We start from the raw sequence: 12,873 nt of genomic DNA on the forward strand, positions 1-12,873 counted from the left end.
CCACGCCCACACACACACAGACAGACACACACACAAACTTTTAGTCCTGAGGTACACTTAAGACAACAAACCTGAACTACTAACTGAATGACTACTACTATCACTAAAACTATTAAAAAAACCACAACAACTAACTACAACTAAATCAACTACTGTTAAACTACCAACAAAACCACTAAAACCAACAACCACCACTAAAACTAAACTAAAACTATTAAAAACAGCTACTACCAATAAAACTATGAAAACTACCACCACTAGAACAACTAAAACTACTACAGCAACAACTAAAACAACTACCAATAAAACTACTAAAACTACTATTAAAAATAACTACCACTTAAACTACAACTAAAAACAACTATTAAAACTACTACTATGAAAACTACTACCACGAGAACAACTAAAACTACAACCACCAACAACTACTAACAAATAAAACTACTATTAAAACAACAAGAACAACTAAACAATTAACTACAGTTAAAAACTGCTAAACTACCAATAAAACTACTAAAACAACAACAACAACCACCACCACTTAAACTACCACTATTAAAAACAACTACTACCAAAACTACCACCACTAGAACAACTACTAGTATTTCGTCTTAGAGCACTACTGCATTACGAGGACGTACCTTCTTGTAATCGGTGGCGTCATCTCTGTCATTGCGCGAGTACGGCCGGCGGCCTTCCCGGTGCCCACGGCTGTCCAGGTGCTCGTAGCGGTCGAGGGAGGACGCGCTACCGGCAGACATCGGGTCATTTAATCAGAATCAACAATGTTACACAACAACTAAATGTTCCTGCACAACGTTCAGGTACACGCAGGGCAGGACCCACTTTGCCTACACACGGTATGCTAATCTTAGTGGGGGACTGTAGCCTATCTGACGGCCTGCACAGCTCGCCCAGGTACTAATGACTTGGGGGCAACTGGGGGAGCTGGCGTGAGTTTATCATCATCAAGCACAGCAGTGTTGCTGGAGTGTTTACACTAAGCGGTGTCACCCTGTCACTCTCCATAAAACACTCAACAGCAGCACTATGGTGAGAAACTGACCAGCTAGCAAACTGGGCACTCTAGCAGGTGGGCTACAGTCTCATTAGAAACCAAACTGAACTATTGTAGTTAGTATTGCATATTACCATATTGGACTACTACACATTACCATGAATATTTCTAAGAATTATTTTGCATTTGGCAATCACCTTTACATAAAAAAAATCAATGACATTTGGAAATGCTGATAGTATTAATTGGGGCGTGAGAATTAAGGGGGATCACAGCATGAGCTCAAAGTTAAAACAGCACATCAGGAGTGAGTCTCCCAGATATGCACTATAGTCTATAGGCCCTGTTACAGGGGAACATACCTAGACAGTCTGTCGCTCTGTGGAGGGGGGGGGGGGGGGGGGGGGGGGGGGGGGGAGAGAGATGGGGGGAGGAAAGACACACAAGAAGGTTATAATGAAGCATTCACCCAGATTTAACCATCATTCTTTATGCATTCAGAGCAACTGCTGTCTAGACCGGTCACAAGTTTACAGAATTTACAGAAGGGACTTTAAGATTAGTCTTGAGTTCTCTCTCGCTCTCTCTGTCTGTCTTTTTCTCTACAAAAGAAGCAGAAAGGGGGGGGGGGGGGGGGGGGGGGGGGGGGAGATGAAAATTCAACACTTGAGTGTTTTAAGAAAGGAAAACAGCAACACCCCTCGGCCTGCCACTCTCGCCCTGCTCATGCCAAGCTGCCACTGGACTCTCGCCAGGCACAGCTGGGGCCCAGGAGCCTCTTCCCGATAGGCCCAGCCGGGCTCCGTGCCAACTGGTTGTGTGTTGGGTCATGGGCAGAGGCCAGTGGAAGCCCTTAATGGAGTCTGAGGCTCCAGCAGTCTGCAGGTCTCGGTTCTCATCGCCACTCGCGCACCATTATCACAGTCTGTAGTCCTTCCCATCAGGTGTCTTGGACTGCAAAACGCACAGCCTGTACCTCATTTGTACATTCTCCACCACCATCAAAATCGCTCTCTACCCCGGTCTCTCTCCCTCTCAGCCTCCCATTCCCTCTCTCTGCCCCCTGGTAATGGGCCATTTCCTATTTTTGCCTCTCTCCTGCCCCACCCAGTTCTCAAAAGTTCTGATAACACTCTGATTACTCACATCAGTTTTGATGGCTGGGAACAGCTGCTTAGATTAGCAAACCAAAGGAAATAGCCTTCAGCTTCGTCACAGATATCTGGAGAGAAGCCAAACTCGTCGCTAACAGCTAAAAGGCTGCTCGACACAAAAAAAAAAAAAAACAGGCTTCCAAAATAAATTAAAACTCTACACCGAGAACGGCACACAGCCTTCATTCAGCCACGTGACGTTTACATCGTTTGACAGACTCCCTTGTCCAGAGCAACTTACAGAAGTGCTTCAGTCACTATCAAATCCATACATTTATGCTAGCATAGACAGGTTGGTACCAAGAATACTAGCAGGCTGGAACTTACGCCAACATAAGTTGACTCACCTCCGCGCTCCTTTTCTTTCTCTCGTTTATTACCTCCGTCCTGTGCCCTTTAGCTCTCTCTCTCCCCTTTTCTCTCACTCTCTCTCTCCCTCCTTCCATGGCCCTGGTCCAGTATGGATCCGGGCTGGTGTGTGCGTGTGTCTGTCTGTCTTGCTCTGATCCTCCACGAATGCATGACCACTGCGGCTCATGCCAGCGCTGTGACAAGCCACTGCCTTGCTCACAGGCCCCACCTGCTCCTCACCATGGCTTACATGGAAACGGGTGCTTATTGCTTATCTGGGAACAGATGCTATCCATGCTTAAAAACGCAGGAGGACTGGTGCTCGCAGGCTATGCAAGCAGGAGTCCTGCGAGTTGGACTGACCAGCAGGCTTTGGACGCACCCTACAGAAGAGCTGGAGTCCGTGTAGAGACGGCAGACTGCAGAAGAGTTGACTTCCTTTTGACACCCAGTAATACCAGTCAGAACTGTGAGCTGATGGTTGGTACAGGAATCACCAAACTACACACACACACACACACACAATCACAGGAAGAGGGAGGAGTGAGCGTAAAGCTAGGAGAACTCCAGGCGCAAGAGTGTGTGACCTACACGAGTGTGTGTGTGTGTGTGTGTGTGTGTGTGTGTGTGTGTGTGTGTGTCCAGCCAGGGGCAAACCAGAGTGAAAGTCCTGCTGCTCTCCGACTGAGTGAAGACGGGTACAGGAGGCAGGACAGCAGGTTGAAGGACGGAACAGGGCAAAGTGAAACGCGCGGGCACTTACAGCTCGCTGGAGTGAAGAGCCAATCAGACACACTGTGCAGTGCACACGCACACACCCACCAGCCCCACCACCCAACAGAATGTCAAGAGCATTCCACCTTCACTGGTGCTCGATAATCTAATGAGAGGGGGTAAGTAGGAGAAGGCAGAGAGATCCTTGCACAGTTGTAAACTAAGGCAGAGAGAGAGAGAGAGAGAGAGAGAGAGATCCTCGCACAGATGTAAACTAAGGCAGGAAGTGCCTGGAACAAGCAAGAAATCTTAATCTACTAAGTGTGTTGATAAGGACTACAGAGCTTGAATGCACGCGTGTGTGTGAGACAAGATGGGGAGAGTACCTGAGGCTCTCCTTTAGTGCTTCCCTCCTCCGAGTCGGACTGCTGCTCCAGGTCGTTCTCATCACTCTGTAACACACCCAGCCAGATCACATCTGGCGTCGCTGCTGTGTGCACGTGCATGTATGTAGGTGTGATGCGTGGTGTCTGTATGCAGGGAGCTTACGTCCAGAGTCCGGAACGATACCCCAGTAGAGCGTCGTTTCTCGCGAGGTCGTCTGCGATCCCGTATGGAGCGGGGCTGAGACCGATCCTCCCCCTCTTTCTCCTCCTCTTTCTTATCTGCTTCTGCAGGTGTGCACGCACACGCACACACACACACACACACACACACACACACACACACACACACACACACACATTACTACACACTTTCCAGACGCTTTTAGCTATAAAATAACCATCTCTGTTGCATCACAGTTTCTATTAGGATCTGAAAACACTGCCTTGTTGGCTGCTCCACTGGTACCTTTATCGGCCTCACGGGCCGAGCTCGAGCGGCTATAAGTGGATGTGAGGCCCGCCAGGCTGCTGGGCCGGTTCAGCGAAGACGAGGAGGTGGTGTAGATTGAGGATGAGCTGGCGGAGGTCGACGGCAGCGTGGAGGCCGTAGTGGAGGAGGAGGAGCTTAGGGAGGAGGTGCGGTAGCGCTGTAAAACAGACACGGCCGATGTCAGGACGCTGCCTTACAGGAGGGAGTGCTCCCGCCAGCAGGAGACTGAAAGCCCACTGCTTATGAAGTGCTAGAGCTGCGTCCGGCGTGTGCGGGACCGGTCTGTGCGAATGTGTGCGCGCGCGCGCGCCTGGCAAACGGCTAGAGGTCTGAGGGACCAGCGACGCTCACAGTAAGACACTCAGAGCCACCGTGACGTGCGCAGCCCTAACAAATCCTGCGGTTTAGTGAACGCAAACGGTCTGTCCTGACAGGGTGCGAGATGGAGGGCGCAGAACCTGCAGCCCCGCCTCACCTCCTCCAAGCTGCGGTAGCGTGACCGATAGTCGTCCTCCTTCGACTCAACCTCCTTTTTCTCCTCCTGCTTCTCCTTGTCCTGTTTCTCCCGCTCCTCCTTCTCCTCCTCCCGGGGGCGCGAGACACGACTCCGCCCGATGGTCTTTTCTGCCTCCTGGAGGTCTGTCAGGGTTACGCCCTATTGGGGAGTGGAGGGTAATCCAAAGACAGAGGTCACAGGATTTTCCTTCTTAAATATTTGCCATTAGGTATACGTTAATACATGGAAGCAAAAAGACTTATTCTGGGGCCAAAGGCATTAACTGCTACAGCGAGTAAACAGTTTATACAACACAGCCCAATGCCATGATGAACACACAAACACCCCTGGACATGCTTGCTATGCTTGAAGAGTGAGTGAGTGAGTGTGTGTGCATGCGCGCGCGTGCGTCAAGGCAGCACTTGCCTGCGTGGACCTCCTGGACTGGCGAGCCTGTCGAGATCGAGCTTTCCTCTGAGACTCTGACTCTTCGTCCCGCACCGGTGTGAGGTAAGACCTTCACACACAGGACACACACACACGCACAGACACCCGTTAGAGGACATGCAACTGTTACAGTTGGACCAACACAACATTCCCCAACATTCACCAGGGTCCGATACAGTTAGGAGAGCTAGACTGGTTCCAAGCACCATCATCAGAATTCACTGATCCAAAATACCACTGTTAAAACTCCTTATAATGCCATTCACAGGCACTGATTTCTGAATGTTTGAAACTGATTACAATCAATTCTATTAATCAATGCAAGCTTTGTTTGTGGAGTCTCCGTTAGATCTAGCACATCTCCAGACAGTGGGGTTGTATTTCCCATCAAGACGCTTCGGTAGCACACGACTGTTTACTGCTTTGTTAGCTTTTGTCATAGCAGGACGTACATCACCGAATGTGTTGACCCCTAAAAATCTCTCAGATTTGTGAAAATTTAAATATGGGTTTAATCTGTTCTATCCAAAATATGGCACTTCTTGAAAATTCTATGGGCGAAGAACACAAGGTTGGGTGTAGTGTAGTTACACCGGAATCTCCAAAATCTCGGCAATGCGCCAGTGCAGGCCTGAGGACAGCCAGCATAGACACAGTCAGCATTGACTAAAAACACAAACCGGGTTTGTGAGCTGCAAACAAAAACATTAAGGCATCCGAGGTGGGCCCGTGGGAGAGGGAGCGCTGAATCAGGCCAAATAAGGTGCGGCGCGAGCTGGCACGAGGCCGAGAGGCTCGCGGGACAGGTGGTTGGCCTCAGCTCACGCGCTGGAGCAAGCGGCCAAACAAGGCTGGAGTTAAAGTGCCGGGAGCGCCGCACGACCTACTCGCAAACCCGCAGTGCACACGGGAACCAACCCATAGAGTGCGTGTGCGCGTGTGCACCTGCGTCTCTCCCTGCCGTCAGAGCCCAGTGCAGTCCCAGTAGTGCAGGTGGTCGTGGCTGCAGTGTTGATTGTGGGGATAACAGTCGCGGACTCTTTCTCTTTCTCAGCACTGTCCTCTGACCAATACCTGCATACGCACGCACGGGTTAAGGAGTCATATGATTACCTCATATTCAGGTGTTAATCAAAGGTGTGTGTGTGTGTGTGTGTGTGTGTGTGTGTGTGTGTGTACCTGGAAAACAGACTGCGGTGACCTGTAGGTGAGGTAATAGTGGAGGTGGTGCTTGTTGTCGTCGTAGTGGAGGTCACAGCATCGTCTTGCCTCCTTCCAAACGATCCGCTACAGAGGACAGCGCGGGACACAGGAAAGAAGTGAAGACAGAGGACACCCACGCAACATGTAGAACAGTGAAGACATAGGACACAATCACACACACACACACAACTTCTGTCACTTAACATTCCTCAGCAATCCAACTGCACCAGCATGAAGAAAATCCCACCCACAGACCCTCCAACACCTCCCCACAAACACACACACACCCCTCCTCCCTCCCGCGCACACAAACGGTCAGGAAAGACAAGATTCGAAGAACAAAGCAGGCAGGGGCCGCATGCAGTGTGCCTGCGTGCGTGTGTAGGTACCTGCGGTGTATGCTGTAAGGCTGATAGGAGGATGGCGGCTGCCAGGCTTTAGTGCTGCAGCTGTTAGGCTCCAAGCTGGAAGCGGAGGAAGACTTGGCAGGCAGGTCAACGCGGGCGCTCCCGCCGCGGCCCAGCATGAACGTGTGAGATGTGCTGCAGCGTGACGGGGCCGGGGGGACAGAGTGTTAGCAGCCGGGGGGTGGGGGTGGGGGTGGAGAGTGCGCGCACATGTACACACGCACACAAACGTTCTACACATAAATGCACATCTATATAGAACAGACAAAAACAAGCCACACACACCGGCACTTGAGCAGGCCTTGGTTTAGACAGATGCGAAAGGATCCGTCAGTCAGCAGAAAACTATGATCACCTGATAAATTCCAAGCTCATAAGCCAATAAAAGATGCAAAAAGGTTCAAGTCAGGGTCTGAATGTATTTTGCCGTTTACTTTTATGATAACCCAAGACCTGAGGCAAACTGATTCACTGCACAGCTAAACAAAGAAACAAAAACAAACTCCGGACTGCGTAGCGCTGTGGCCAGAAGGGTGCTAGAGTGTGTAGGAGAAACAAAGACCAGCAGGTGCAGGCTTGTGCCTTCACGATCAGTAGCACAGCCTCGCTTGTCAAAGCACACACAAGCACAGCTTTACAAATGAATGAAATTTATTCATTCATTCATTTGGGGGTAACAGGCTCGTACCACCAGCTGAGTACAGCGGGGGTAACAGGCTCGAACTGCCAGCTGTGACTTAAGCTCGTGAAATGATGAGGAAATTCAAGCAGTAGGCAGACTTCTGCATTAATTCATTCTGTTGGTATTATTTAGCAAATAAATGTTCGAGGCCTGACCTGCAGTGTATGCTAACAGTATGTCCAGCTCTACAAGGGGGCTAACCCATAGAACAATCCAAGAGGGCTAACTTTACTGGCCCTGTGTAAAGGCTAGCCTGCATATGGTCCTCCGTAAAGGTTCTACATGAAGACTAACCTGTGCTGGTAGCTGGATGTTCGGTTCTGTGGGGTGTCTCCATCGCTGTTCTTCAGGTCCTCGTCCCAGCGCCTCCGTGTGTAGGAACCACTACGCACCAGGCTAGTGACCGAGTCCCTGAAACCAGAGGCTACAATAGCACCTGTCCACACAGAGACCCACCAACTCCCATCAGGTATATGAACGCGCACACACACACACACACACACACACACACACACACACACACACACACACACACACACACACACACACACACACACACACACACACACACACACACACACACACACACACACACCTGTGGGGTGGGGGTGTCTGTGTGATCAACCACTTCTTACCTAGATGGCACAAGTCTTTCAAAAACCTTTTCCAAGAAAAGTTCACTACACACTAATACTTCCTGGAAGGCTTCGTTTGTTAATTGTGCAGGTAAACTTTTACCTTCATCATGCACATTGACAGCGAATTTCTACTGCATTATAGACTTTCACCTCCACTCTAACAGAGTGTGTGCTGCGTCTCACTCAGGGCTGCTGTGGCCCTCACACTGCAACTGCGGCAGGGGGCGCAGGCACAACAGCCCTCCCCCCCCCCCCCAAGCCCCGCCTCTCTGCATCACCTGTTCTCCTTCTCGTCAATGTCCGACGTGCTGGCGAGCCTGCGGGGGATGGTAGGGGCGACGTAGGCCAGGCGGCTTTTCTCTTTCTCCTGTGGACAAAAAAGGGCCGAAGGGGTCAGAGGCGGCCGTCCACACACAGCCCCCGGGTAGCGACGCCCCCGCCTGAGACCGACCAATTAGATGCCGTTATACTAAACCAAGCACTGTCATGCTAAAACACCCAGAAAAAAAAAAAAAAGTCTCCCTCCTAGACTGCCAGTCAGAAATAGATTTAGTGTTTTAAAATATAACATGCGCCCTGGACATGGGAGTACTTTAAATTTTTCCCCTACTAGCTCTCTCATTGGTTACTGCCCGTATCATCATCTCACAATACTCCTTCTCACTCAAAAAAATAAAAACAAATGTAACATCTGACTGTACTGGGAGGCCTCTATTATACTGGAGCTGGACTGGGAGTCTCAAGACCTCTAGATCATCTGTGCTGAAAGTGTCTCTGATAGTGCGCCTCCACCTTCTCCTTGTCCTTGTTGTCCAGGGAGGAGGTGAGGCGCGGTGAGGAGGCGGAGCGCATCACGCCGGTCGCCTCCTTCTCCTTCTGCCCCTCCTTTGTGGCGCTGATCTCGGCCAGCGCACCGTAGCTGCCCGTCTTGCGCAAGCCCAGCCTCCACGACGCCGGAGACTCGTCCTTCCTCTCATCCTCCTTGGGCGAAACCTTCCCAGCGGGGACGCCAACCTGAGGGAGCGCGGACGCAGGAGGAGGAGGAGGGGGAGACGGGGAGGAGAGAGAGGAGAGAGAGGATTACTTCGGAGGCAACCCCCCCCAGACAAAACGTGAGCTTGTAGAGCGCCGGTGAGCTGCAATGGTAATTCCAACAGGACAACAGCCTACACCCAACAGCCTAACAGACGTCTGTGTGCTTGGATTTAGAATATAAAACTGTTATTGTGCATGAAGGCGGACGGCGGTGGAGGTTGCGGACACGGATGGGTCAGTTGGAGAACAGGTGTGGGACTGATCTAAACGGCAGACACCTGCCAACCTCCCGGCAAGGACGCAGAGATCATGCGTGATCTCCGTCTCCGCATCCCTAGGAAAACCGCTGGGATTAACATGGCGCAGGGTTCCTTCATCTTTCCAAACATTCTGGGTTGGATTAACAGATCTCACTGTTAGTCTTAGTAAATTAATACATCTGTTCAACCTGTTAGGTCAAAGTTAACCAGCGCGTACACACACAGCGCAGCCTGCAGACCTATAGGCTACCCATAGCCTACTTCTATCACTCCAAAACAGCAAGCACATCCTAGCAAAAGGCGCCTTTTCTCTTTAGTGACAGGAAGCACTCCACGACCAAGTCTGACAGTGACAGCACAATGCACCAAGCCAATGAAAGGGGAGGAGGGGCGGGGTTATGGTCCTGCATTAGGCAGACTGTGGCCTGATTGGTTAGGTACATGGACACAGCAGGGACACACTGGTAGTTGCAGCAGCTGGGTGAGAAGCAGAGACATTAGAACACACTGAGGCCTCACCATCGCTTTTTTGGGCACAAGAGAAATGCCAGTTTTTCGCAAGCCCTGACGCCACAATGCAGGACAGGCAGCCTCACCCACGGGCATAAGGGCAGTGAGAATATCAGACTACAACCATGGAAGACAAGAGCCAGGACATGGGGGGGGGGGGATAGAAAGATTAAAGGTAGAAAAGAGAGGCAAGGGATGAAGAGGAAAAGAGAAAAGAAGAGAAAATGAATTACAGACAAAAAATGAAAGCAGTGAAGAATGCACTTCCTGCGGCAGACGTCCGAGGGGAGAGCTGAAGCTCGGGGCCGCGGTGCAGTGTTTTTGCATTTCTCTTTGTCAGGCAAGCAGCCTGAGCAACACGGAACATCAGAAACCACGTCAGATAAGCCATTAAGATTCAGCACTGCCACTGCTGCAAGAACAGCCAAGCCAACATTTAACATTTAAAAGGTGTTAAAGACCCCTTAGACCCAAGGGACCTTTACATTTTTTAAACAGTTGTCTAATGTGGCTGCAGAAATAAAACATTTTGTTGTAATTTGTAATTTAAATCGTACTACATTACAAATGTGTCTTAGGTTCATACAGGTGAAAGGAGCTCCTCAGCATAATGTAATGAATTTTCAAGGCACTGTAGGGTCTGCACATAACACTGCACTGATCTGAGTTAAAATCATTGGGGCATTGGACAGAGATATAATTTTTTGTATCACAACTTTTATGATTTGTGATGCATCACTCCTGGCCTTTGCATCGAAACAGTCAAGGTGTTTTGTAATCACTCTTTAGAAAACTGCGCAGCTGCTGTCGCTGTGTTTGACTTGTGGAAACTGCAGCTCTTATCTATGCGACTCCCAGGTCAACGCAGCTGCCATCCTGTAGAGGGCAGCAGACACACGAATACAGAGAGGGGGCCATTTCATCTCTGGTTCTTCTTTCGGCTGAGCTACGCACACTTGTACACTTGCACACACGCAGATCTTGTGCGATTTCCTGGAATCCCACCACACTGTCCTAGGTGTGGTGAAGACTAAAATCTACACTCCCTGTCAGCACATTTCTCGATCTGCCCCCCGTCTCCGTTTCTGAACGTGGCATGATGAGAAGGAACAGTTAGCCGTTTAGCTGCCAACACATCTGTGAGGGAAACCCAAGCAGACGTGAGGAGGAATTTCACAGGGAGCCAGAGCACCTGGCATCAAGGAGCCGGCCGCTCAGACACGCGTGCTTACCTTTTTCACAGGTGAGGTGGGGGTGGTCACCTGGTTGGTCGGGCTCGAAGGGGAGCAGACAGCAACACTTGAGGGGGTAGGAGCAGGTGTGGGCGTAGGAGCAGGGGCAGGGACCATGCTGTTGGAGTTGCTCATGGGAGTGGACGACTTGGCCTTGTCTGGAGGGGGTGCGAGACGAGAGAAAAGGCTGAGATCAACACACCGGCAGTTGATCTCTCCCTACTACACACCTAACACACTTTCAATGCACTTTTATTGTTAAACTTTTTCAATAAAACTGTCACAAAGCAGCTTTAGAGAAATGCGGCGCAGACCCATAACGTCAGGGGGCAGAGAATAGTGAGGCGACATGGCACGAGAAAGAAGTCGTGAGAAAACCAAACTGAGATGAGCCACTTCCTCCGGTTGACACACACAGCGGGCAGTTCCAGTAATCTGCTGGGATTGAAGTCTGTGGGGGAAGGGGGACCGACTCACCTGCTTCATTTTCTGACTCCGAGTCTTCCTCCTCCTCTTCCTCACTGGAGCAGCTAGACTCGTCTTTCTTACCCTCCTCTTCCTCGTCCACCTTCTCTGGTTCCAGAGTGTCGATGCGTGGAGCGTTCTTCTCCGGCTCAAGTAAAAGTGTTTCACTAACGCAGGCACGCAGACACACGCATGCACACGGGAGACGCCAGTTAACCGCTGCACTCAAATCCAAACAGGTCTGACTTGACCTCCTGAAGAGACAAGGTTAAACACGACCCTCAGCTACGCCGAGATGATCTCCCCCCGGAGAGTACAACGCCATTTACCTCTTCACTGGTTTCACAGAATGATTATTGTCCCCAGTGGTCGTAGTTTCTATCAATGGAGACTTTTTAACATCCTTCTTTTCACTCAGAAGCTGAAAGAACACCAGAGATATTGGGCATTAAGCAAAACCACCACACAGTCCCTTCAGTACTGAAGATTGGAACGTGAGACGAGGAAAACCAGGAATCTCTAAAACAGGGTTCAGGAAACCTTTAGAAGACAAAGCGAAGTCTTCCCAAAAGAACCAAATTAGATTTCAGGGTTTGGCTTCTCATACTACAAGGTAAATAAACAATTTTATTAGCCACCCTTGTCCAATCAAAAATGAATACATTTCTGAATTATTGAATTAATTTTAATGTGAATTAATAATTTTAAAAAGCCCTATGCAAAATGAATCTAATGTTCACTGAATGCAACGTTCAATGAAATTCCCAACCCTGCTCAGGAAGAGAAAGAAATACCAGATTCTGCTTCTTTTGCAGTTCTTCTAAATAGCCCAAGACATCTTCATCCGCTACATCAAACGCCGTTTGACCCTACACACACACACACACACACACACACACACACACACACACACACACACACACACACACACACACACACACACACAGGTGATCAATTACCCAAAATTGCACCCACACAAAATAAATGAATAAACAAACGCATGTGTGCAGACGGGCGAGTGGCGCTCGGACTACACAGAGCAGGCGAAGTATGAGGGCCCGTACCACTTTATTAACCACGTCCATGTCGCACATGTGGTCCACCAGTATCCGACAGGCTTCCTCCTTCCCCCAGTGAGCAGCAGCATGCAGGGGCGTCCAGCCGTCATAGTCTTTAATATTTACATCATACCCTGCCTGGATTAAAAGCCTGAAAACAGCCAGAGACGGCATCGTGAGATTGCGCAAATCCGCGGTTCTCGAGGCCCACTGACGCAATCCGGTCTGGGACGCGGGCGCTGCTCTATTCCTAACTAGCGCTCCACGTGGTACTTTTGCCATATATCGTTTGTTCGTCATCCCGATACTGCCCTGCAGTAGACGAGG

At 50.1% G+C, this 12,873-nt stretch overlaps 1 protein-coding gene across 8 annotated transcripts in view; it reads right to left on the reverse strand.

The window, feature by feature from the left end:
• ppp1r12a (protein phosphatase 1, regulatory subunit 12A) overlaps positions 1-12,873 on the reverse strand; it is a 52,960-nt gene that overhangs the window by 8,618 nt on the left and 31,469 nt on the right. For 5 of the 8 annotated variants that reach the window (XM_035528715.1, XM_035528717.1, XM_035528714.1 and 2 more), the window contains exons 5-23: positions 12,553-12,697; positions 12,283-12,357; positions 11,818-11,909; positions 11,501-11,655; positions 11,024-11,181; positions 9,801-9,908; positions 8,779-9,000; positions 8,265-8,353; positions 7,643-7,759; positions 6,649-6,801; positions 6,236-6,343; positions 6,002-6,130; positions 5,036-5,126; positions 4,589-4,768; positions 4,090-4,270; positions 3,787-3,908; positions 3,624-3,689; positions 1,381-1,397; positions 642-747 (exon numbers count right to left, since the gene is read on the reverse strand). In XM_035528715.1, the coding sequence (XP_035384608.1) occupies positions 642-747; positions 1,381-1,397; positions 3,624-3,689; positions 3,787-3,908; positions 4,090-4,270; positions 4,589-4,768; positions 5,036-5,126; positions 6,002-6,130; positions 6,236-6,343; positions 6,649-6,801; positions 7,643-7,759; positions 8,265-8,353; positions 8,779-9,000; positions 9,801-9,908; positions 11,024-11,181; positions 11,501-11,655; positions 11,818-11,909; positions 12,283-12,357; positions 12,553-12,697 (2,314 nt within the window). Of the gene's footprint in view, positions 1-641; positions 772-1,380; positions 1,398-3,623; positions 3,690-3,786; positions 3,909-4,089; positions 4,271-4,588; positions 4,769-5,035; positions 5,127-6,001; positions 6,131-6,235; positions 6,344-6,648; positions 6,802-7,642; positions 7,760-8,264; positions 8,354-8,778; positions 9,001-9,800; positions 9,909-11,023; positions 11,182-11,500; positions 11,656-11,817; positions 11,910-12,282; positions 12,358-12,552; positions 12,698-12,873 lie in introns of all 8 variants that reach the window. The other 3 variants (XM_027018532.2, XM_035528716.1, XM_027018526.2) reach the window with 3 other exon arrangements.

The sequence above is a fragment of the Electrophorus electricus genome, chromosome 7 (genome assembly GCF_013358815.1).
Source record: "Electrophorus electricus isolate fEleEle1 chromosome 7, fEleEle1.pri, whole genome shotgun sequence".
Taxonomy (NCBI): Eukaryota; Metazoa; Chordata; class Actinopteri; order Gymnotiformes; family Gymnotidae; genus Electrophorus; species Electrophorus electricus.